Below are 26,364 nucleotides of genomic sequence, written 5' to 3'. Positions count from 1 at the left end.
GATTTGTCCAAAGCTGAGCTCTGTGGGACCGGCAGAGCCACTACTTCAGAGCAGAGGAGAAATGTTTGAACTCTTTTTACAGAGAAAAAATTGGGGGTCATGGTCGATAAATAATCACAACTATTTCATGTCATTCGAAGCGTGTGTGATGGCATTTAATCACAGATTTCCTACCTCGTGGAAGGTACTATAGACTAAGTTTTTAATCCTCTCATGGAAACATATAAAAAGCAAGCATAGATTTCTAGACAGAGAGACAGATTCTTTTTTTAATTTTTAAATTTAATGTTTACTTAATTTTGAGAGAGAGAGAATGTGAGAGCGAGCATGGGGGAGGGGCACAGAGAGACAGAGACAGAATCTGAAGAAGGCTCTAGGCTCTGAGTTGTCAGCACAGAGCCTGACGTGGGGCTCAAATCCACGAACTGGGAGATGATGATCTGAGCCAAAGTTGGACGCTCAACTGACTGAGCCACCCAGGCGCTTGGAGACAGAGATTCTTAAAGAAATTTACAAACATGGCATCTCCTTTTCCTCTGTTGCAATATGTATACTATTGCTTCTGGGAAAGGACTCTCATTCTTGCAGTGCCAAGCTGAAACTCCGTGCTCACAAGTTATGAATCCCATCAGTAACAATGAGTAGTAAGTAGACTCTTGAAAAACGTGGGTTTGAACTGTACAGTTTACTTATACATGGATTTTTAAAGATAAATACAGTACAGTACTGTATTTTCTCTTCCTACAATTTTCTTAACACTTTTTCTGTAGCTTACTTTATTGTAAGAATACAGCGTATAATACACATAACATACAAAATATGTATTAACAGTAGGCTATTAGTAGTTAAGTTTTGGGGGAGTCAAAAGTTACACATAGATTTTTGACTGTGGTGGGGCTTAACACCCCTAACCCCCTGGTTGTTCAAGGGTCAACTGTGAACAGAATGGAACCACAATCGGACAACAAACACACCACTATAGAATCAATTAGTAAGTACTATTGAAGTGCATGGGCTTTTCCAGACAAAGGAAGAAAGTTTATGGGTTGACAACTGAAGACTTAAGGACTAGTTACAGCAAATCTCTAAAGCAAGAAGGCTCAGTTGTTTATAGTTTTCCAAATAAGAACTAGGTTACTTTAAGTACTTTGCAAAATCTGACCTATGTCAAATTTATATTCCCTTTTGCAAAAGGGATATGATACAACCTACAATGAAAGGAAACAGATGAAAATAAGATCACTGTTTCATGGAAAGCAAATATACAAAAAAAAAAAAGTTCTAAGGGAATAAATTTCACTCTTGAGTTTCCTGGCAACCAAAGGGAAAAGGTAAAGAATAACGGAGAGAATGCTGAATTTGGAGGCATAAGGAATGGTTTTCAGTTTGGCAGTCTGCAGTTGTTATTTACTAGCAGGGTGACAGGGATCTTTCCCCTAATGTATCTTAGATTCTGTCTCCTTATTTAAAAATGCGGATAACAAGAATCTGGAAGAATATTGGGAAGATTTAAGGATAGGGCATAATAAAAATGAAAGTGGCTATAATGAATAGCTTATCCAATAAATAGAAAACAAAACTTTTTAAAAAAATCAGACCAGATTTTATTGGTCTTTCTTCCCCCACAGTCTGGAACATGGAGAGCACATAAGACATGTTTGCTGAACCAATGAAAGTTGGAAAAAGGGGGCAGTTCCCAGATGTTTTCTCCTCAAGCTTTAGCAAATGTTTGACCAACTTCATTCCCCGCTTCAACCAAGAAAAGATGAATGTCAGATTCCCAAGCAGCCAAGAAGGGCTGCAGAAGGTCTCACGCATAGAGTGTTCCGCTGTGAACTCAAGACCACAGTGCTAAACTGGTTCTCAATACTGCCCAGCAACCCTGCTAGGATTTGAGGACAACTTCATCCATCACCCTCCCCCAATACCTACTTTAAGCCTTCCACAATCTCCACCCACTTAATTCTTCACTCTTCATACCTGAACTTTAAGAATTCTTCCCTGACCTGTGCCAAATTAAGTCTCCCTGTTTTAAACCACCGTAGTACCACTTACCTTTTCCTTCCTGGCATCTATCATAGATCCACATTTACTTTTATTTGCATCATTATAATTGAATTTATTATCACCATTATCGATGATATTTGAATTGTTAAATTATTAATCAAATTAATTGTGACATTACTGTTACACTTACCTGGATGAATATTGCATTTATGTCGTCATGCCCGTGGCTGGCTCCCGAAGCTCCGACAGAGCAGGGACCTGTTTTTCGTGCAATCTTGTGTTGCCAGGTCTAATACAGTGCCTGACACATACTACCTGCTCTGCCAGTATTCGTTAATCAGCTTTCTAACCTCTAGAAATCTCTAGTGGGGCTATAGGCCTACGTGTACAATGGTGTAGCAAAGGCTGTCTAAAGTTCCAGGGGATTTTGCAGCTCCCCAACCCGGAATGCCTGGTTTGCAAGGTGAACCCTGTAGAAAATGGGGAGGCGGCGGAACCCCGCCCCTTTGCAACAGCGAAACAAAACCAGCTCTGAAGTAGCTCTACAATGCTTTTCTGGAGCAGAGACACGGATTGCAACAGAGGCATGTGCTCCAGGGCAGGACCTGGAATAAGCCGTGCAAATATCCGGCGCGCGTAGCCGGGCGTGCCAGCTGGAGGCTGCGCCGGGACTGCCCCCTCATTTCTCCCGCGCGAAACCCGGCCGGACGGCTCCACTCCCTCCCGCCGCTGCAGGGGGGAGCCCGGCGCCCCCGCACCCGCAGCCGCCTGGGGCCGCGCCCGTCTGCTGCCTCCTCTCACGCCGCAGCCGAAGCGAAGTTCACCGGTCGCGAAAGTTTGGTCCGAGACTCGAGCCTCGCAGCCCAGCGCGGCGGCGCCGGGTGGGAGGCGCGGCGAGCTCCCCCGTCCCGGGCGCCAAGTGCGCCCCTCCCCGAGCCCGCCGGAGCTCCCGGCGCAGCGCGCGGGCTGCGCGGCCGCGGGTGTTCTGCTGGCGACCGGCCCGTGGCGAGCCAGGTTCCCGCGGCCGCGTGGTAGCAGGAGGCTGGAGCCCGGGTGGGAAGAATGGAGCTGGCGTCTCGCTCACAGGTGAGGGTCCCGCCGCTACGCGGACGCATCACGGCCTGCCTGCCGGTTGCTCTCGGCTCTCCTCCCCGCCTCGGGGTGGAAACGTGGCCCTGGGCCACCGCGTTGTGGATCTGGCCAGCCTAGCCCCGCGAACGCCAGAGCGGGCGCGCCGTGCAGGTGTGCGCAGGGGGTCGTCGCTGTGCCGCCAGGACTGGAGAGGCTGGGCGTCCCCGCGCGAGGCGCTCGCCTCCCTCCCGGGTGGGTGCACGGGGGGTCGCAGGCCGGGCCGCTGGGGCCGCGAGCCTGAGGAGTGGACACGTTTCGAGGGAGGTGCAGGCGGGGGTGGAGAGGGGTGTGCGGGGCGCTTTCTGGTGCGCGCCCCCCCACTTTTCTCCGGGAATTGGCACAGAAATAAGGAAGTTTCAGGCAAGTGAGTTTTGTAGAAAACAGTCAAGGGTCCTGTTCAACTCGGATAATGGGCTGTAATTTACAAGGAATTGCTTTTGTATTTGTTCTAGAACTTCAGTAACTGTTTTCAGGGAATAATTCGTAACCACTTGGAAGGGGAAATGGCAACGTCATGAGGCCAAGTTAAAAAACAAAAAGCCCCAAGATCACAAAGCGTAAACAGCAGGACCCAGTTATGAATTATGGTCCTAACTAGGTTTTAAAAATCTCCATTAGCACACACTTGAGAGTACCCCCCAAATGTTTCACTGGGTGGTGGGAATGTGAACGTGGCTTCAGTTTCCTGTTTTGCTTCTTAAGAGCTTTCCCTTTCTAGTAACGAACATACCTAGTATTTTCAGAGGTAAGTAATGCCAACTTTTTTGAAATGAACTAAAAATAAAACTTCTAGAAAGGGAAGGAAGCAGCTTGTGAGAGTTGGGGGAGGCTTTGTGTAACGGTTTTTTGTTTGTTTTGTGAGTGCCTTTGACTCACCGTTTCCACTTTACCTTAGACTGGTGGTATTTTACCTCTTTACCTGGGTGCTGGGCCTTGGAGAGAAAGAGAGAGAGAGAGGCGGGGCCCCAGGCCTTGGCATTGGGAGACTGAAGCGACCCAGCAGCGCCCAGGCTGCCCGAGCAGTCAGTGGTGCCTGAGCGCAGGCTGCTGTCACCTGCCTGAGTCCTGGCGCAAATTAGAGGCAGAGCCACTAATGGTTGGTCCCTTTGGCCATTTAGTGATGTCTGCAAGGTTTCCTGCAAGTAGACATTTGAGAAAAAAAAAATGTTGTTTATGAGAGGGTATTATTTTGAAATTTCCCCAGTGAGGGGAGGTATTAAAAGTAAGGAAAGGACAGACCTCAAGAGTAAGAAGGACTGAGATAAGGTTAGTTTTTTGCTTTTGTTTTATTTTCCACTGGCCTTGATGATATAATTAGTCTCTTGTGCTTCTAGGAGGCTTTACTTTCTCTAGGATCTCACCCTTTCTGGAAGGAGCCTTGAGCCCTAGGTGAATTTCATCAGAAAATGTATCTTGATAATATAGGATTATGGAAACCTGTTGTTCTGCCCTAACTACACTCCCACCACTTAGATGCATTTGGAAGTGAACGTTTTATTGTCAAATAATGAGACTAATTTTTGGTAGCTCTAAAATGTTAAATAAACTATTTACCAGGTGGGGGTAATCCACAAATTATAATCTGACCTATTATGTACCAATTAGGGCAAATTACTTTATGTAAGATGATCAGGTTTTTTTTTTTCTTTCCTAAAGACCTAATTGGCATCACAAACTAAGATGTGTGACTTTTTTTCCAGTTGAAATGTTCCTGTTCATCATAATTTAAACATGAGCAGATTATAGTCTCTTTAAATTAGTGGGGAAGTTCTATAGGGTGGGCAGGTGACTGTAGGTGAGAGCACTTAATGAACATTTCAGGCACAGCAAGGTACTAAATTCGAGTGGCTCTACCCTGTCCCCCAGCCTTATGAATAAAGCAGTGTGATGAACTGCCTGACGTGGCATTAGAGCACAGTGTGCAGTGGCTTTTAGTCTCACATACACGGTAAATATAATTTCCATCCCTTGGAAAGGGCAGAGCTGGAAGGGGTTCCAGCAAAGCCGCTTATGGCCTGATGTTCTAAGACATTGATGTAAACTGAACTCCCTTCTACTCTCTTTTTTTTTTGGCAACCTCACCACTGGGTTAGATTTGATGTTCTCTGACGGGGACCACACCTCCTATGGCTGAAGTCCTGATTGGGCCCATCACTGGGTCTTTATGTTTTTATGTTGAATGACAGGAGTAGTGCCCCAGTAAAGGCAAGGGTGTGGTCCCTTCCTGAGAGCCCTCTGGAGGGCAGCTCAAACAGGAGCTGCAGGCTGGGACTGCCGAAGCTTCCCAGCAGAAGAACCAGGAGGTTGTGAATGTCAGTGCTGTCCTTTTACTCTCTTCTTGCTCTAGGGTACAGGTTGGACTCTTGGAGAAGGAAACGGAGCTAGATAGTCTCCTAGTCATGCATGCTGTGGAAGGGGTAAAGAGGAATTTCTCTGGTATTGACCTCATAGCTACAAAGTGTAGCCTTAGGATTCTCTGACTCAACATGTGTGCCCAGAGCTTCAGAAGCTGCTCACAGAGAGGGATTGTTGTGACTTCTTGGAAGGACCCCATAACGATTGGCCATTTTAATAGTCCCATATTTAAAAAGGCCACTTGTTTTTTGTTTGTTTGTTTTGATGTACTTCTGATCATCCCATCTGTAGAACGGAATTCTCATTGATGAGGAGAAATGTCAGCGATCACAGCCATTCTGATCTGGTCAGGTACAAAGAGCAGAAATCCATGAGATAATTCTGTGACGTAAAACTGAATATGATTGTAAATTAATGAAAAAGGTCAATAAAGCCATTCAAATAGAATAGTCTAGACATGTTCATCTTAAACTGTTCTTGAGAGTTCTGTTTTACTCTTCAGCACTTTCTCTGACCTACAGTTTAGAATTTTTTATCTCTAAGATAGAATTTGGTTTTTCCAAAGATCTAGATTTATTCACCAAAGTGGAACTGATACACACTGGTGGAGGAGGGCTAGAGAGAAGAAAATATCAGTAGGACCATTTTCTTTTCTTCTTGGAAAGCAGTGGTTTCTGAATTTATTTTATTTTTTAAGTTTTTAATATTAATTCCACTATACTTAACATACAGTGTTATATTCATTTCATGTGTACAGGATTGTGATTCAACAATTCTGTACATTACTTAGCGCTCATCATAAGTATACTAATCCCCTTCACCTGTTTCACCCATCCCTCACCCATCTCCCCTCTGGTAACCATCAGTTCTCTATCTGAATGTTTTTAAACAGGACCATGCAGAAACATATTTGAAGTATAGCTGAAGTTAATGTGCAGAATACTTGGTCTTTAACAGTGCTAAATGCACCATCTGTATGCGGTGCAAAACATTGTAGAGTCTCACAGTTGGGGGCCAGGGTTTGTGTTCAGGTAGCTCATGACTTGTTTTCTTCCTAATCATCAGCTGGTGACAGAGGGCTGGGTTAGTCCTATCAGATGTTCTTTGAGCACTTACTATGTGTTTAGTGCCAAGGTCACTCTGGAACTCCTGGACTCTTCTGCCTTTGTCAGAACTCAGCTGGCTTCAGGGCCTTTGGTTTTGGGGATGGGAGAAGACCTTAGGAGTCACCCTTTCCCACCTCCACTCCCCCCTTGGAAACTATCATTGCCTTTTATCAGATTGAATCTTCACTGAAGTTCGGTGAAGTGGCTTGTATTATCTGGATTTTAAAGATACGGGGAACTGGAGTGATTTGCTCTGGGCAACCCAGCCAGGCAGGAGGCTAGATTCTGTCCTCACTCTTGCCACTGGACTCCTGAGATCCATCTTGGCAAGTGACACAGCTTTCACTGAAATAATGTTATGAGGATAGAAATCTTTGTCCAGCTTACAGTGCCATTGAGTTACTCAAGGACGTGCTAAGTATAATGTATTGTGTAAATATGAGGGGTGGTGAGCACTTTTGAGTTTTCTCATTCCTTTGCTCTTCCCTTTAACTCCAAGGTCTGGGGCATTAGCTGCTCTGGTTCTTCTTTTTCTTTTCTTTTTTTAAGTTTATTTATTTATTTCGAGAGACAGAGGCAGAGAGAGAGAGAGATGGAGAGAGAGAGAATCCCAGGCAGGCCCCCTGTACTGTCAGCAGTGTGGAGCCTGATGTGGGTTTCAACTCACCAACCACGAGATCATGCCCTGAACCAAAATCAAGAGTCAGATGTTTAACCCACTGAGTCACCCAGGCCCTGGGTCTGGTTCTTTTTTAGCAGCTGGCCAGATTAGGCTTTGGACCAGATTCTTTAGGTATAGTGTGTAAAAATGTGGGAATATGAGTAAGATCCACAAAGCTCTTATATAGGAATGGTACTTAGATGAATTTTTGTACAAGTAATAACATGCTCATAAAAGCTGAAATAAAAACAAACTTGGAACTACTGCTCTACCTTTCCTATTCTCTGGGTGTAATTTTTCTAGATATTTCCCATCTGGTGTTTGCCTGTGTTTAGTCACCATTTTTGCCTAATTTTGTAGTATGATTGCCATTTAAATTCTGCTTTCTTTAGCACGGTCTGTGCTATTTCTGGGGAGCTTGGAGGTCTTTGCAGTTTTCGTTTTTAATGACTGCAGTGTTTCATTGAAGTGTGTATTTTATGTATTTTTCTGTTGAAAAATTTTTCTTTATTAAAAGAAGAAACTTTGCAATACCACAGCGGTGGTGCATACCTAAGCCTTGTGTTAGAGTCCACGCTGTTGTTGTTTTTTTTTTCTTTAGTTTTATTTATTTTGAAAGCAAGAAAGCATGAGTGGGGGAGGGGCAGAGAGAGGTGAGAGAGAGAGAGAGAGAGAGAGAGAAAGAGAGAAAGAATCCCAAGCAGGCTCCACACCATCAACACAAAGCCTGAAGTGGGGCTCAAATCCACGAACAGGAACAACATGACCTGAGCGAAGTCAGATGCTCAACCAGCTGGGCCACCTAGGAGCCCGAGTCCATGCTGGTTTTTTTTTTCCTTCTTTCTTTCTTTTTTTTTTTTTTAAATGTTTGTTGTTGAGAGAGACGGAGTGCAAGTGGGGGAGGGGCAGAGAGAGAGGGAGGCAGAATCAAACAGGCTCCAGGCTCTGAGCTGTCAGCACAGAGCTGGAAGTGGGGCTCCAACTCAAAAACTGTGCAATCCTGACCTGAGCCCATGGAGGCTTAACTGACTGGGCCACCGAGGTGCCCCCATGCTGTTTTTAATTACCGTTTTTTTATCATGTACTTACTGCCTCCTGAAAGGAATGTGCCTGATTTGCAGTGGATGGGAGTTTCCAACAAGTTTTCCTAAGGCACTGCCCCCTTTATTACTAGCCAAGAGAAAGCAAGTGTGTTTGCTCAGGTTGGAACCAGGGCTCCTGATAATTAGATGGAAACATTGTTTTCTTCCTGAATGTAGAGCACCTCCCCTATGTTTTTAGTTTGGGAGACTGCAGAGAGTAGTGGTAGAGGTCTGTTCCTCACCACCTAGGAAACCAAGAAGATCCTAGAATGTGCTAATGGGTGATGGCCTCAGTGCCTGTGGACTGGGCTATGCTGGAGTTTGTGCAGGTCAGTCATGTTGATGTGGAAGGACAGGGATACCCTGCTCTGAGCCCCTTGCCTCTGTGGCACCGGACCACTTTTTAAAAAGAGTTGCCGTCTTTTGTTTTGTTTATTTCAGTTATAAATCCTCTCCTAGGTGTCTGAAAGTGTTTACTGAAGGTTGGATGTCCAGAGGTAAAACAGTGGCTCCATAATAAGGGGTTTCTAAGAGCTAAGAAAAATGTATTTCTGGATCTGCGTGCACGCATACAAACTGGGTGCAGTTTGTAAAACTTTACCAGACGGTACGCTTAAGGTATATGCACTTTATGTCACTTAAAATGTTTAAAAATAGCCACCCAGGTGTGTGGGTGATAACTTCCCAGGTGTCTTGTGCCCCCCCCCGCTGGTCGTACTGATGTCCTCAGCACTGGGTATGGTCCAGGGATCCCTTCCCCCAGACCCCAGGCCCTCCATAGCAGCCGCACAGCTGTGTGGGCAGCCCCCCATCTTTAAACCTCTGCTGCAGGAGGGTCCTGTGTACCTAGAGAGTGCCTTGCAGTTATGATTGAGCTCTGGCGTCCAGGTCTTCTGGCACAGAGCCTGGCGTGGCAGGCCTCTTCCTCTGTCAGGAGGGCCTTAGGATTTACCCCAGGGTAGTGGCTGGTGACCCTGAATCACGTGGCAGGCCGAAATGGTAATTATCCTGATGTGTGAAGGGTCTGGCATATAGCAGGGGTTAAATATTTGTTGAATTGTACAAAAGAACCCAACAAAAAACCCTGATGGTTTAGAGCTGCCACTGTGTAGGGAGTGGAAGTAAGAGTTAGGACAGACTGGAACATCCTTTAGCAGGGCTTCTCAAATGTTTCTGTTGCACTAAAAGCGGAGAGGCCCAGAGGCCTGCCCCAGAGGCCTGGAGGTATGGCAGCCAGCCTTGTCTGTGCAGGGGATTTTTTCACCCATCTTCAGTTTTACCCAGTTTTATTTTTAAAAGTTAGGCCTGTTTTGCATTATGTTCCATATACATATATATAAAGCTTATTTATTTTGAGAGAGAGAACATGAGCAGGGGAAGGGCAGAGAGAGAGGGAGACAGGATCCCAAGCAGGCTCTGTGCTGTCAGCGCAGGGCTCAGCTCGGGGCTCCATCTCCTGAACCATGAGATTGTGACCTGAGTGGAAATCAAGAGTCGCACGAAATTAACTGAAATTAACTGAGCCACTCAGGCGCCCCTCCATAATATATTTTTATTTATTTTAACACGGAAAGGATATTTAAGATTACTCTCCTGGGAAGAAAATTCCCTTCCCCTGCCCTACCTGTGATGGTGAAAGCCTCCCAGCCCTCCCTGAGTTCATGAGTTTGACAAGCAGAGTGAGTGTAAAATTTAGAGCATACCGGTAACAAATCCTGAAATAGAAAAGATACCTCCCTGCCTGCTCCCCCAACCCATAATATCTTTTTATTTAAAGCTCCATGACTCTGAGGGTAATTAAATGGAAAACAAAACAAAACACTTCAGTTGATACTGATATAAATGCCTAAGCATATATTTTTTTTAATGCAAAATGTCTAATGCCTCTATTTTGTTCTCCATTAGCACTGGCTTAAAATGGAAAGTTAAGAAAAATAAAAGTGGCTTTAAAATTACTGCTTATTCTTAATTCTCTCTTTTATTTTTTTTCCTGACAGTTGGTCCCAGGCATTTTTTATTGGGGGATTTTTTTAATTAAAATAATTGAAGGCAGCGGGGGGCCTTGTGGTGGGGGGTTCTTACAAAACACTGCCCTTAATGGACTTAAAACAAAGCCTCCATCATTTTGTTTTCCCCGCAAGGCCAGCTTCAACATCTCACTGAAAAGAGCCCCTAGTCCTCAGGCCAGCCTTCATTGTTACTAGTGTATCCTCTTCCTCCCCGGCTGTGGTTGGGACCAGAAGGGACACACTCCTAGGGAGTGTGTGCATTCACTGTGGCACAAGGTCAGGAGCTAAGTAGTGTCAGCAGCCCATGGGCCTTGTCTCAAAGATTGGGCGCATTCCCCTTCCCACTCTGCCAGCAGGGCCGAAGTGTGTCAAGAGGACCCCTGTGTTAAGGCTTTCAGGGCTGGGCTGTGGGATGAATATCCCTCCCCCACGCCCCTGTCACTGTTAGGGTCTGTTCCCTGCTTGTTTGGAGTAAGTGTGGGGTCACCTGCCTCCTCCAGGCAGTCACCTCCTGCCTGGCTGTTCTCCACGCTCTTGCTTCCCCTTCGGTCTGCCTTCAGGCTGACTCTGCCCTGCAGTTGTGGGGGCTGCCACCAGTGGTCCTTCCTGACCGTACTCCTCACCGCTGGGTCATTTGCCCTCCTGGACTTATTTCCTGGGTAGTCCTATTTCTCTCACCACATTGAAACAGCTTGAAGATTGTTTCACCCTACGGTACATGACTCACCCTTCATGGGACTCCTTAGCATGATACCGTGCTGACATGCTGTTGAGTAATACACTGGGCAGTAATACACCCTTTAGTAACTTTCGGTAACGAACGTGGACCCAGCATCTTCACAGAATGCTGTTCGGCCATAGTTGGGAGGCCATCAGGGCTCTGTACAATTGATCAGGTTCCTTCCTTCTGGATAAAGGAGAGGGATGCATTTTCCTGGCTCTCCTAACAGGCAAGACTGTTTGACCTGCTTTGGCCCATCAAATGTGAGAAGGGTTGTGTGTCACTTCTGGGTAGAATTTTCTAAATGCCAGTGCGTCATTTGCCACGTCTCCTTCCCTCCGCTTCTGCATCTGCCAGCGTTCCAGGTAGCGGTAGCTGTGTCAGCCCAGGTCCCGTGTGAGGACAGTGCGGAAGAGTGTGGAATGGTGCACCTGGCTTGCCCGGGATGAACGTGTCATCAACAGGAGAGAAGCCTTTTTTTGTTTCAACCCTTTAAGACTTGGTATTGTTTCTTCCTGCTTGGTAACCCAGCATGTCCTGACACACAAAGGCTCTCCTATTTTAGCTGTTGGATTTGCTCTGTGGTGTTCATCAGAGTGAACTGGGGTTGTCGTGGTAATAGAAATACCTGGGCTTCTTTTCAATTGTTAGTTTAACGGGCTGAGGTGGGTGATCCTGGTATTAAGGGGTTTGGAGTGCAGGGACAGTATAAGTGCCCTGTGGTGGGCAGGAGAGCCCATTGGAAGCCATAGTCATTCTGTCCAGAATGCCCGTAGCACCTTGTTGAAAAACACTTGAGAGCAGACTTGTCCAGTGTGATAACTGGTCTTGTAGAGTCTAGTGAAATCTTGACATTGGCTTCATATTTCCAGTCTGCTGACTTTTCTGGAAAACGAAATTAACCAGCTCTTCCCAAGTGGTTTGGCTGCTTCCCTCCCGGGACCTCTGCCAAAACTCCATTTCCTCTGTTACCCGATGGCTCCTCTAAGCCCTCGCACATACGTGTCTGTAAGTTTCTCTTCACTTGTAATTTCTGTCTTCAAAATAATGTTGGTGATTTTTTTTTTTTTGCCTATTATTTCATTGTGGTAAAGTATGCATTAGCATGGCATTGACTATTTCAGCCATTTTTAAGTGTATAATTCGTTGGCCAGAAACACAGTCACATTGTTGTACAGCCATCACCACTGTCCATCTCCAGAGCTTGTTCATGATCCTAAACTGAAACTCTGTTCCCATTGAACACTGACTCCCCATTCTCACCCTCCCCCTTGTCCCACCACCATTGGTAACCTTTCTACTTTTCTGTCTCTATGGAATTTGACTATGCTACATACCACAAGTAAGTGGAATCATAGATACTTGTCTTGTTGGGTCTGATTTCACTCAACATAATGTTTTCAGTTCATCCATGCTGTATGTCAGAATTTCATTCCTGTTTAAGGCTGAGTAATAATACTTTGCATGTGTATACTGTATTTTGTTTATTCATTCACCCATCCGTGACGGTTGGGCTGTTTCCACCATTTGGCTATTGTGATTAATGCTACTATAAACATTGGTATAAAATAACTGTTTGAGTCTCTGATTTCACTATTTTTCATACAAAGACTAAAAGTGGGATTACTGGGTTATATGGTAATTCAGTGTCGGAGTTTTTGAAAAGCTACCATATTTTTGCCATAGAAGCTGCATTGCTTCACCTCCTCACCAACATTGCACATAAGTTCCACTTTCTCTACGTATATATCAACACTTAATTTCTGCTTTTTTCAAGTAACAGCCATCCTAATGGATGTGATGTGGCATCTCATGGTGGTTTTGGTTTGTATTTCCCTAATGGTTAGTGTTTTGAAGCATCTTTTCACATGCTTCCTGGCCATCAGCTTGTTTTTGGAGAAATATCTTTTTAAGTCCTTTGCTCTTTTAAATTGGGTTTTGCTGTTGTCTTTCAGCTATAGGAGTTTTCTTTGTATTCTGGATATTAATCCCTTATCAGATACATGATTTGCAAATATTTTCTCCCATTCTGCAGGTTACCCTTTTCAATCTCTTGATAGTGTCTTTCGATGTATAGAAGTTTTTTATTTTGCCAAAGTGCAATTTATCTACTTTTTTTTTTCCTGTTGTTGCCTCTACCTTTGGTGTTACATACATGAAATCATTGCCAAGTCCAATGTCATGAACCTTTTCCTTTATATTTCCTGCTAAGTTTTCGAGTTTTAGCTCCTACTTTTTAGGTCTTGGACACATTTGGGTTTTTTTGTAGGTTGTTGTGTTAAGATAGGGATCCAGCTTCATTCTTTTGGGTGTGGATATCCAGTTTTCCCAGCATCATTTCTTGAGAAGATTCTCCTTTCTCCACTGAATAGTCTTGGTACTTTGTCAAAAATCATTTGACCACCATATATGTGAAGGTTTATTTCCGGGCTGTCTGTTCTACTGCACTGTCTTTACACTAGGACCACACTGTTTGGATAACTTTGTAGTGAGTACTGAAATCATTAAGTGTAAGTCCTCTAATGTGGTTCTGTTTTTGTATGTATGTTAGGTATTTTTTAAAGATTTTAAGTAATCTCTACACTGAATGTGGGGCTCTAATTTACAACCCCTAGATCAAGAGTCACATGCTCCAGTGACTGAGCCCACTAGGGGCCTTTGGTTCTTCTTTTTAAAGATTTGTTTTGGTTATTCTGAGTCCCTTGAGATTCCACATGAGTTTTAGGAGGGGCTTTCTCCTGCAAACAAATATTGCTGGGATTTGATAGAACTACATTGCATCCGTAGATAGCCTTGGGTAGTATTGTCACCTTCACAGTATTAAGTGTTCCAATCCATGAATGTGTGATGTTTTTTTCATCTGTTTCTGCCTTCTTTAATTTGTCTCAGTGATGTTTTTCACTGTAGTTTTCAGTGTAGTCTTCCTGCCTGTTGCTTCAGGTAATTCTAAGTGTTGCATTCTTTTTGATGCTATGGTAAATGGAATTTTTTTTTTTAATTTCTTTTTTTCAACGTTTATTTATTTTTGGGACAGAGAGAGACAGAGCATGAACGGGGAAGGGGCAGAGAGAGAGGGAGACACAGAGTCGGAAACAGGCTCCAGGCTCTGAGCCATCAGCCCAGAGCCTGACGCGGGGCTCGAACTCACGGACCGCGAGATCGTGACCTGGCTGAAGTCGGACGCTCAACCGACTGCGCCACCCAGGCGCCCCTGGAATTGTTTTTTAAATTTCCTTTTCAGATTGTTCATTGTTAGTGTGTAGAGATGCAACTGATTTTTGTGTGTTGATTTTGTACCCTGCACCATTACTGAATTAGCTAATAGGGCCCACGGGTTTTATGGAATCTTTAGGCTTTTCTGTGTATATGATTATGTCACCTGCGAACATAATTTTACTGCTGCTTTTCCAATTTGGATGCCTTTTATTTCTTGTATAATAGCTCTGGCTAGAGCTTCAGATACTATGTTGAATAGAAGTAGTGAAAGTGGGCATCCTTGTCTTGTTGCTGATCTTAAGGGAAAGCTTTCAGTTTTTCACCATTATGATGTTATCTGTTTATCCATGTATGTCCTTTATTATGTTGAAGTTTCCTTCCATTCTTTGTTGATTAATTTTTTTGGTTTGGTTTGGTTTTACCCTGAAAGGGTGGTGAATTACGTCACATGCTTTTTTTGCATCTGTGGAGATGATCATGTGTTTTGTTTTCTTTTATTATGTTAATAATAATGTATTACATTGGCTGGTTTTATACGTTGAACCGTCTTGCACACCAGAAACATGTCTCACTCAGTCATCTTGTATAATCCTTTTTTTTTTTTTTTTTCTACGCTACTGCATTAGGCTTGTTAGTATTTTGTTGAGGATTTTTGCATTGATATTCACAAGGGGTATTGCTCTCTGCTTTTCTTGTAGGGTCTTTGGCTTTGTTGTGAGGGTAATACTGGCTTCATGGAATGAGTAAAGAAGTGCTCTCTCCAATTTTTTGGAAGAGTTTGAGAAGGGTTGGTGTTTAACTTTTAAGTATTTTATTCACCAGTGAAGCCATCTGGGTCATGGGATTTACTTTGTTGGGGGGCTTTTGATTACCAATTCAAATCCTTAATGGTGAGAAGTCTATTCAGATTTTCTATTCATGAATCAGTCTTGGAAGGATGTGTGTTTCTAGGAGTCTGTCCATTTTATCTAGCTAACCTAGTTTGTTGGCATTCAGTTGTTCATAGGACTCTTTTATTATCCTTTTTATTTCTGTAAAATTGGTAGTAATAACCCCACTTAATTTCAGTAATTTGTATCTTTTTTTCATCGTGGGTCTAGCTAAAAGTTTGTCAATCTTGATATTTTCAGAACACCAGCTTTGGTTTTGTGGCTATTTCTCTATTGGTTTTCTATTCTCTATTTGTATCTGCTGTAGTCTTTATTATTTCCTGCCTTCTCTTATCTTTGGATTTAGTTGGCTATACTTTTTCTAGTTCCTTTTATGGTGTAAAATTAGTTTGTTGGTGGGGCACCTGGGTGGCTCAGCTCATGATCTCACGGTTTGTGAGTTCGAGCCCCATGTTGGGCTCTGTGCTGACAGCTCAGAGTCTGGAGCCTGCTTCAGATTTTGTGTCTCCCTCTCTCGCTGCTCTTCCCCTGCTCATATGCTGTCTGTCTCTTTCAAAAATAAATAAAGATTAAAATTAGTTTGTTGGCTTGAGATCTTTTTTAACATAAGTGTTTACAGCTTTAAATTTCCCTTTTAGCTTTGCTTTCTCTGCAGACCGTAAGTTTTGGTGTATTGTTTTCATTTTCACTTGTTTGAAAGTGTTTTCTAACTTCCATTGTGATTGTTTCTTCTTTGGAGTAACTCATTGGTTATTTAAGGGTGTGGTGTTTAATTTTTACATATTTGTGAGTTCTAGTCTTCCTTCTGTTACTGATTTCTGGTTCTATTCCATTCTGATCAACAAAGACAGTTTGTATGACTTCAAATGTTTTAAATTTATTCTGACTTATTTTGTGGCCTAACATATGGTCTGTCCTGGGGAGTTTTCTGTGCGACCTTGAGGAAAATGTATATTCTGTGTTGGTTGGAGTGTTCTATATATGTCTGTTAGCTCAAATTGGTTTATCGTATTGCTCAATTCCTCTATTTCCTTATTGATCTTCTGTTTTACTGTATCCATTATTGAAACTGGGGTATTGAAGTCTCCAACTATTATTGTAGAACTGTCTCTCCTTTCATTTCTGTTAGCATTTGCTTCATATGTTTTGGAGCTCTGAAGTTTTGTGCATGCATATTTTTAATTGTTATGGCTTGTTGGTGAATTGATCTTTTTAACAATATGCCCTTGTAATATTTTTTGACTTAATGTCTACTTTGTCTGACACTGGAATAGTCATTACATGTCTCTTTCTCTTTGGGTTACTATTTGCATTGAATATCTTTTGTGTCCTTTTCACTTTTCAGCCTAAATGTCTTTTTAGGCATGAAGTGAGTCTCTTACAGATAGTGTACATTTGGATACCAGTTTTGTTTTTTAATTCTTCCTTCCTGTGTCTTTTGATTGTAGAGTCTAATCTGTTTGCATTTATTTTTTTTTTAACCTTTTTTAAAAGTTTATTTATTTACTTAGAGAGCGAGTGGGGGATGGACAGAGAGAGGGTGAGAGAGAGAATCCCAGATAGGCTCCACACTGTCAGCACAGAGCCCAGTGCGGGGCTCAAACCCATGAATTGGCAAGATCATGACCTGAGCTGAAATCAAGAGTTGAATGCTTAACCAACTGAGCCATCCAGTCTCCCTAATCTGTTTGCATTTAAAGTGGTCACTCATAGGGAAGGACTTGTACCATTTTGTTTTCTTTTGTTCTTTTTTTTTTTTAATAGCTTTTTTGCCCCTTGTTTCCTCTGTTAGTGCCTACTTTTGTGTTTTGTTGATTTCTTTGTAATGGTGTATTTTGATTCCCCTTTCATTTCCTTTTGTGTGTATTCTATAGATTTTTTTTTCCTCTGTGTTATCATAGGGGTTACATATAACGTTCTCTAATTAAAATAATTTGATTGCTACCAATTTGTCATTGGCATACAAAACCTCTACTCCTATACAGCTCTGCCCCCTCTTTTATTGATGTCACCGATTACATCTTTATGCATTGTGCACCACTAACAGATTCATAGGTGCATTTTTATACTGTAGAAAAGAAAAAGTGGGGTTACAGATTGAATTTACATTAATACCAGTATTTATATTTTACTTGAAAACTTTATATTTCATATGGCTTTGAGTTACCCTCTGGTTCCCTTTAATTTCATCTCAGAGGACTCCCTTTAGGCTTTCTTGTTAGGCAAGTCTGGTACTAATGAACTCCCTCAGCTTTTGTTTATTTGGTAATGTCTTCATTTCTCCCTCATTTTTGAAGGACACTTTTGCCAGATACAGAGTTCTTAGTTGACAGAACTGAGTTTTTTCCTTCAGTGCTTTAAACACACCATCCCACTGTCTCCTGGCCTTCAAGATTTCTGCTGAGCAATCAGCTGATTATCTTGTGGAGGACTCCTTATATGTGATGAGTTGCTTTTCTCTGGCTGCTTTCAGTATTCTGTCTTTGTCTTTTTGTTTAAGTTTATTTTATTTATTTTGAAAGCACCAGTGGGGGAGGGGCAGAGAAGGAGAGAGAGAATCCCAAGCAGGCTCTGAGCAGAGCCTGACATGGGGCTTGAACTCACAAACTGTGAGATCGTGACCTGAGCCGAAGTCGGATGCTTAACTGGCTGAGCCACCCAGGTGCCCCACACATTTTTTGATTGGATGGTTTTTGTTGCTGCATTGTAGGAGATCTTTATCTATTCTCAGTGCCAGAGCCTTACTGCTTACATGATTTGCAGCTATTACCCCATTCCGTAGGTTGCCTTTCACTCTCTTAATAATGTCCTTTGATACATAGATGTTTTTACTTTTGATGAAGTCCATCTTTACCAGTTTATTTTTCTTTTGTCACTCATGTTTTTGGTGTCCTCTTAAGTTCAGGTTTTTTTGATTGAATTAAATACTGAATACTAACTAATACGTAGTTATTTTATTGAAAAATTGCATTTGCTTGGGATGTCTTTTGTAGGGGTATTAACAAGTTGTGTGCCCTTTAGTAAGTAGGCTGAACTTTGCTGCCTTTTGGAATGAGGGGAGGTCCTCCAACTGATGGATGACATCTCATCACACTTTGGTAATCCTTGACTTTATGATCCTCTTAGCTATTAATAGTTCATATACTCCTGTCACTCTTGAGTTTAACCGTATTTTCTGGAAGTCTTTGAATCTCACTGTATGTATGTATGTTTGTTTGTTTGTTTTTTAACTACCCTGTTTTAGATGTATATGACCAAATTTCTGTTTTGAAACCTGAATCCCATTTGTTCTCTTCTTAGTTCTGTGTGAGGATGTTTGTCCAGGCGTACTCTCCCCTTCGTCGAGGGTGCCCTTAAATGACACAGTTGCTGGTTGAGAAGGACACTTGTCTTAACTTCTGTTGCTTTCATCACTTAGGGAGGTTGAAGACTTTTAAAATAACGTTTTTAGCCTCTTCTCTGTTCCTTTTTAGTGGATTTTCTTTGTTTTACCTATTTTATCTGTGTGACTCTTGGAACATACCATTTTGTATGAGCTTCTCCATAACATTAGTAATTTGTCCACTTGTGGCACATCTTTTCTCCCAACTTTTTTTCCTTTGCAAAATTTTTCTTTTTAGAAGTTTAAAACTGTTAAGTGGTCCATGATCCTACTCTTTTCCAGTTTTTAAAATTTATTTTTATATTCTTTTTTTTTCCTTTTTTTTCTTTTTGTTTATGTTTTAATTTTATTTTTGAGAGAGAGAGACAGAGTGTGAGTGGGGAAGGGGCAGAGAGAGTGGGAGAAACAGAATCTGAAGCAGGCTCCAGGCTCCAGGCTGTCAGCACAGAGCCCGATGTGGGGCTCGAACTCACGGATGGTGAGATCATGACCTGAGCCAGAGTTGGATGCCCAACTGATTGAGCCACCCAAGTGCCCCTTTATATTTTTATTTTAAAGAGAGAGTGAGCACACAGGCAGGAGAGAGGGGCAGAGGGAGAGAGAGAATCCCAAGTAGGCTCCACTCTCAGCACAGAGCCTGATGTGGGGCTCTGGGACCCACAACCTGGGATCATGACCTGAGCTGAAATTAGGAGTTGGATGCTCAACAGACAGAGCCACCCAGGCGCCCTCTTTTCCATTTTGATCTGCTTATTAACATGCGTGCTTAAAGTCTCCCCCATTCAGAGGCCAGCTGTGTGTTCACATTACATATATTCTCCTTTGTGGTATCGAGAGTGAAGCAAAATGGACCGGGTTACTCTTCTCAGATAGGCAGTTTTGCCATCATCAGTGATTGACATCATCTTTTCCCCATTGATGTGTGGTGTTCTTCTTACCAAATCTTAATTCTATGTGCTAGGATCCAAGTCTAGGAAATCTGTAGGTCTACACTGTTTCTACATAATTTTCTTCCTTTTTCCTGACTAAGGCTTAATTTATATACAATGAAATTAATCGTTTTTATTGTTCAGTTCTATGGATTTTTGTGTAATCACTGCCACAATTGATTTTATCATCTCTCAAAAGTTTCCTCTGACCTCTAGCCTCAGGCAGCCATTGATCTGTGTTCTGTTTCTATAGTTTTGCCTTTTCCAAAATGTCACATAAGTGGAATCAGACAATATGTAGCCTTTTTCACTGGGCCTAATGCATTTGAGGTTTATCCATATGGCGTCTATCAGTAACTTACTCTTTTTTTATTGCTGGCAGTATTCCATGGTATTTCTGTCCCCCGTTTTGTTTATCCATTTCTACCTGATTTGGATTTGTTATGGGTTTGGGAATAAAATTGCTGATTACAAGTTTTTTGCAAACCTATGTTTTCATCTCATTTGGGTAAACACCTAGGAGCAGGAATGCTGTATCATGTGCTAAGAGTGTTTAATTTCATAAGAAGCTGCTAAATTGTTTTTCCAAAGCGGCCCTACCGTTTGATATTTCCATCCCCCACTTATGAGAGTGCCGGGTGCCCCGCATCCTTGTCAGTCAGTGGATTGCTGCTGAGCTGCACAGAAAGATGACAATCCTTGGGCCTGATGTCGTGTTCCATTGCTGAAGTGGTCACACATAGGAAGGATGTCCCCTTGAACCTTTTATCAGGTGCGTTGCGTAGAAATCTTGATTTCTTTGTCGAGTCTGTTAAATAGCATTTTTTATTGAAGACACTTGAGTATCTTATGAAGATTTTTGCTAAATCCTAGAGCTTGTGACTGAAACTCTTCATGCCTTTTGAAGGTAGGCAGCAAGAAACAGAGCCCTGAATGCCCCAAGAATGCCTACTGGTGTTTGCCTTTTTGAAAGCGTGTTCTTTCCTTTTGTTCCCAATTGGTAATTACAGTGCCCTAATGGTACCTCTGGAGCAGATGCAGAAGTCTTAGATGAAGAGGGAGGAATTGGGCCGACATAGGCTTTGCATGGGGCGGGGGCCGAGGGTTGGGGGGTGCTGCCGCTACAGCCCGGGGCTGATGCAGTTGTGGCCGGAAGAAATTTACTCGTATTGCCAGCCTTTCCAGCCTATCCATTCCTTACGGATGCTTCTGTTAAATCATTACATGGGATGCGCTTCCTTCTTTCACCTTTTATGTTAAAACAGGCTTCTGGGGGCGCCTAGGTGGCTTACTTGGTTAAGCATCTGACTCGTAGTTTCGGTCCAGGTCATGATCTCCTGGTTCCTGGGATCTAGTCCCGTGTTGGACTCAGAGTTGAGTGAGGAGTCTGCTTGAGATTCTCTCTCTCCCCTTCTCCGTGCCCCTCTCCAGCTCTCTCTCAAAATAAATGAATTTAACAACAACAACAAAATAGGCTTCTGAGCCAGTGGAGCTCTCTGATTCATAGAACGGTGGTAAGTCAAACGGAAGCTAACTGGAACCAGTCACGATCCTTCATTGCCACTTTAGGGACTGAACTCCCTAAAATCTAACACACTTTATGCTTCTCCAGTTACAAGTGTTTTTTTGGTGTATTGGTTGTGATGGCTTAACAAAAGTATCTTTGAAAAGAAAGATAAGGGTGCCAAATACTGTTAAATTTACCTCCTGAAGAAAAGTTTTAATTTTTCTGCCAAGAACCATGTCAGGCTTTGTGAGGAGCTTCTCAGCATAAATGTGGCAGTGTTTTTTTGTTTGTTTTGTTTTTTGTTTTGCTGTTGTTACTAGAACTCTTTCTGTGTCTGCCCGAATGCTGAGACCATTTCAGGGTTCCACACGGACGTAGTTATTGTAATAATTCTAAGTGCCAGTTTCACATAAGAATGTCTTGTAGCAATACATATTATTTTATGAAAATCTCCAGCCTTGAGGACACCTCTTTAATATTCATATGATGAAATGGGAAGTACAGGTAAAGTACATTTGCATCCTCAAGTTCAGTGATGGGCAGGTTATCTCAGGGCAGAGGTCTAGTAGGTAGTGGGACTATATGCCAAGGATCCAAAGGACTGCAAAGGAATCTGAAACTCGATTGTCGTTGGTGGTTATTGTTGGTAGTGGTGTTGGTGGTATAAGTTGGAAACTATTTTGTGTGTGTTGTAGATAAAGCAAGTGGGTACGTACATGAGAAATACTGAGAGTTGGAGGTTTTTTTAAATAAAAAGTTCTAAGTATTTATTTTTGAGAGAGACAATGAGAACATGAGCGAGGGAGGGGCAGAGAGAGGGAGAATCCTGAGCAGGCTCTGCACGGGGCTCGAACTCACAAATCCAGAGATCATGACCTGAGCCAAAAATAAGAGTTGGACGCTTAACTGAGCCACCCAGGTGCCCTGAGAGTTGGAGTTTTCATTGTGGGGGAAGGGAGATACTAATGGGGGAGTTGCTGTACTGGATTTGAGTTCAAGGTGTCATTATGAACATGTGATTTGGGATATTTAAAATATCCTTGCTCTGTCCTGGCAAAGAGCTTAGAAGCAGTGATAACTTAACCAGCAAGGAGCACACCGAGTTCTCAGATCTGATTTCTAAATGCCAGTGCACCTTGGAGAAATGGCTGATCTGAGGTCTGGGCAGGGAAAGTATAAGGCTCACTTGGCACAGTTGTGCCTCAAAGGAAAGAGGTGCCCACAGACTATTAGGGTTGTGTCAAAAGGACATAGAAACTCTGTGGAAGGAGCTCCCCCAGTGGCCAAATTTAGGACAATTTGAGCATCAGAAATAATGGTGACAGTAGTGGATTATATAACACGTTGAATAAAAAAAAATTCCATGAATCTGCATGGGAGGGAGAGAAGGGGAAAGAGGGGGAGACAGCAAGAGACAGAATCTTGTGTTCCAGAAGAGTGCCAGCTAGTATATAAAGGATGAATCAAATTTGAAAATGACCTTTTTGCAACCCCTAGTGTGTAGTAATTGATTCAGGTAAGACTTATCAATGGTTGCTGAAACTACTGAGTGAATTGTTATCAGGGGAAGGATATCCACAGAATGTCAACTATCACCCTACTTATTTCTGACTAAGTAAAAAGGGGAAGAGGTATTTTTGCTAAGGAGAAATCTGGCACGTCCTACCCCCACTTGTTGATCAGAGAGCATCACCACTAAAAAAACAGACAGCCAGACATGTCGTGCTTTCTGAATAAAGCAGCAGCAATGCCTACAAAATAGTCATCATCTTCCCAGAAAGAAGTGAACTTGAATCTGCTGAGCTTATAACTTCAACTACCAAATCACAGGAAATCCACAGGGACAGGGGAGTCTGGTAAATATCATCTTGCAGCTGCAACAAACAAACAAAACTTCAGCCTTCCAGACTCTTGCAAACTCTACAATCAGATGACCCAGTTTGTTCAAAACTAAGTTACCAAAAGAAAAAAAAGGACACCTGCGAAAAGTATTAAGCGACCTATTGATGTGTATTTGGACCCTATTCAAATCATGATACAAATGAACTGTGAGTTACAAAAATAAGTTAACAGAACCTAGAACACAGACTGTATTTGCCCATGATACGGGGTGAAATGATACTATGTCTGCAGTTGCTTCAAAATGATTTGGAAGGAGGGCATTTGAGTAGAGCTACAGATGAATCAAATTGAGCCATGAGCAAATAATTGCTAGGGAGTCCATGTGTGTATTCCTTATACCATTCTACCTACTTAAGAATATGTTGGGAAATTTTTATAATTATGTTAAAAAAAACACTGATTATTAGGGGATAACCTGATATTTTTGTGCCTCTTTATGCATTGCATCTGTGTAGAATCGTCAACAGTATTTACCTTAAATATATCAGGAATCAATCACATAAGCTCAGGATGTATGACATTCTACAAGGCAGTCGTCCTAGGCTATTTAAATAATGTCAGTGTTATGAAAAGCAACGAAAAACAGTGTCCTAAAAAAACGAAGACAATGCATGATATCTGGTTGAATGGATCCCCTTTGTCCCCCCAAAATTACTAAAGACATTTTGGCGACAGTTGTAGGTATTTAAATATGAACTTGTAAATGATATTATGGAATTAATATTAATTATTTAGGTGTGATTAGTAGTTTTGGGGCTGTATAGGAGAATGTTTTTATGCTCGGGAGATGTGTGCTAAAGTATTTTAGGGTGAATTAGTATGTTTTCTGCAACTTACTTTGAATATACATGGATTGAGTTGGCTCATGAGAAATGGCTGTTTTTCTAGGTCACAAACAGTGAAATACTAGCTAATGCCTATGGTTCCACCTGATGTTTGTTGAAAGAGAAAACAAGTAAATGGGGCTCCAGGTGAAGAATATATGGATGTTTGTACTGTTCCTTCACCTTCCTGTGGCTTTGAACTTTTTCAAAATCACGAGTTGGGAACAAATAGGCAGTCAACATACGAACAGGAACTCTCAGCAAATACATACTTGTTAGATCAAGTGTGCTGACAACATTCTTTCTTGGGATAATTGCCCATAATACGGTTTAAATTCTCTTGGGATTAATTCTAGAAGTACTTGATTGAGAATATAGAAAAGGAGTAAATCTGCTTACTTTATTGTGTGAATTTTCACATCTGAATCAGCATATGACAAAAGGAACAGAAAAATTAAAGAGCTATACGTGGAAATGAAGAGGAGCTTAGTAATTATCTTACGTAATGTTTTTTACATGGATGACATTTAAAGACAGATCCAGTGTAGGAGACAAATAGATTGTGGTTTCTCAGAAACCAATGATGGTTTCCTTATTTTTTTCGTGAAGAGGTCAAAAACAGCATCTGTCTAGCTATGGCCTTGACATTCTCTGTAAGATGGGATAGATCTCTAGAATTTGAAAAAGAACAGTTTTGTTCTCCGTTCCCCCTCTTCTTTTGTTGCCCTGAGGTATCAACTGAAGCACATTTTGCTCAGGGTTACTGGGGTCTTCTGGGCGACCATGGCAGATTGATAGAGCTAGGAGATGCTAATTCCTACTCCTCTCTAGAAAATTTCCCTAAGTGAACCCAGCCCCTGGTTTTATGCTTCTTCTTTTTTGAATCCAAAACAGATCCCTAAAGAAGTGGCTGACATCTTTAACGCCCCCAGTGATGATGAAGAGTTTGTCGGTTTCCAAGATGATGTTCCCATGGAAACCTTCTCATCAGAGGAGAGCTGTGATAGTTTTGACTCTCTGGAGCCAGGGAAACAGGTACGGATGCTTCCTTTTCTGACAGGTGTGGCCTTTCTGACAGGTGTGGTTTGGGTATTCTTTTGAGTGTGGTCTGAGATTGTGATAGCAGTTGATGGTTGAGCATTTTTGAAGCATTATGCCTTCATATTTCAAGAACCAGTGAGCATTCCTACATCACTTATACTGTTTAAGTCCTTTCTGTGTACAGTAAATTTTTTTTTTTTTTTTTTTTAATAAAAGGGTCTCACATCGGAGCCATTTTCTTTGCAACCTCAGGGCTGCAGCCTGTGTTGAGGCTGTATTCTGAGTGCTCCCACATGGCTGGCAGGAGAGGGCTGGGGCCATGTAGCGACAGTCCACACTGCAGTGCAGGAACGTGTGGTTACCATGAGACATTTGTGTTTCTGTGCTCCTGCGACGTGGTTCTTCATCCAGCACCTCACTCCTGGACGTGCTGGGGAGAACGTTATTCTTTGTTTAATTACTTAGATCTCTGGCAAACACAAGTTGCATTTCTCTGAGAGTTGGATTCCTGGAGGTTTATATTGTGCCTTAGCAGCAGCATGGCCAGTCAAAATAGCTAGCCTTCTGTGGCACTTACTTCGGAGTTCATTGTGGCTCTCAAAATTCCTCATCCTCCCTGGACCATAGCCTGTCTTAAAGGCTGTAAATTAAACCTGCCTTGCTTCAACTGGGCAAGTGCAGGAGGAGAAGCAGTTAATTACATAGGGGTAGTGCCTGCTTCGTCACTCGGCTGCCTGTGTGTGTTGTGGCCTCTGTGGGAGCTGGTCTTTCTCGGGTTCAGTAGCCTCCCTGGTGTGTGTGGTCCTCACTTTCCTTGATGTCTCCGTAGCATTTGACCCACCAGCCACCTGCTTCCACTCCCCAGGTTTCTTCCTCTCTCTCACGTCATTCATTCTTTGTGGTCATCTCTATTTCCTGTCCGCATATGTGGATGTTCTTTAGGATTTTGTGTCCAGACCTTTCCTTTTCGTGACCTAGGGATTGGCCTGCTTTCAGCCATTACCTCCAAGTTCTCAATGACTTGCCTTCTCTCCAGCCCCACATGTAACCTGACTGCCAGTTGGACCAGCCTTGATCAAGGGAGATCTCACACTCACCATTTTCCCTTCCCTGGTTGTCCCTTTGTCTTCCTCATTCCTATCCTTATCTTTGGTGTTCTTGACCCCTCCTTCTCCTCTCCCATCTCCCCAGCTCCCTTGCAGGAGTCTCTGAATCTTCTGCCATGTTGCTGTCCTTCATCCCTTCCCTTTTCTCCTCCCTTCAGCTCCCAGGGTCCTCATAGCCTTTACTTCAGTTACAGAACTGAGCTCTGGTCATGATCATGGCCTTATTCAGAAGCCAGTAGTCTCTCCATCTGAACACAGTCAGGCAGTGGGGGAGGGGAGAGCCTGTAGATCCACCAGGAAGGGCATTCTGAGCAGTGCAGGGTGTGGGTGATGGGCTTTGCCTAGAGCCGAGCAGTGCTGTAGGCATTAAGAAACAAAGCAGCTTGCATATCTTGGCTACAGTAAATAATGCTGCAGTAAACATAAGGCTTTCAAATTAGCATTTTTATTTTCTTTGGGTAAATACCCAGTAATGGAATTAGTGGATCATATGGT

General features: G+C 42.7%; 1 protein-coding gene across 3 annotated transcripts in view; it reads left to right on the top strand.

The window, feature by feature from the left end:
• Positions 1–2,982: 2,982 nt before the first annotated feature.
• The window catches only part of CDCA7L (cell division cycle associated 7 like), a 38,616-nt gene continuing 15,234 nt past the window's right edge, over positions 2,983–26,364 (top strand). Inside the window, exons 1-2 of one of the 3 annotated variants that reach the window (XM_030308083.2) lie at positions 2,983–3,093; positions 24,617–24,757. In XM_030308083.2, coding sequence (XP_030163943.2) covers positions 3,070–3,093; positions 24,617–24,757 — 165 coding nt within the window. In that variant the 5' untranslated portion in view covers positions 2,983–3,069. The remainder of the gene's footprint in view (positions 3,094–24,616; positions 24,758–26,364) is intronic. The other 2 variants (XM_030308082.2, XM_030308084.1) reach the window with 2 other exon arrangements.

The sequence above is a fragment of the Lynx canadensis genome, chromosome A2 (genome assembly GCF_007474595.2).
Source record: "Lynx canadensis isolate LIC74 chromosome A2, mLynCan4.pri.v2, whole genome shotgun sequence".
Lineage (NCBI taxonomy): Eukaryota > Metazoa > Chordata > Mammalia > Carnivora > Felidae > Lynx > Lynx canadensis.
Note: the sequence above shows the minus strand (reverse complement) of the source record. Positions and strands in the feature narration are given on the sequence as shown.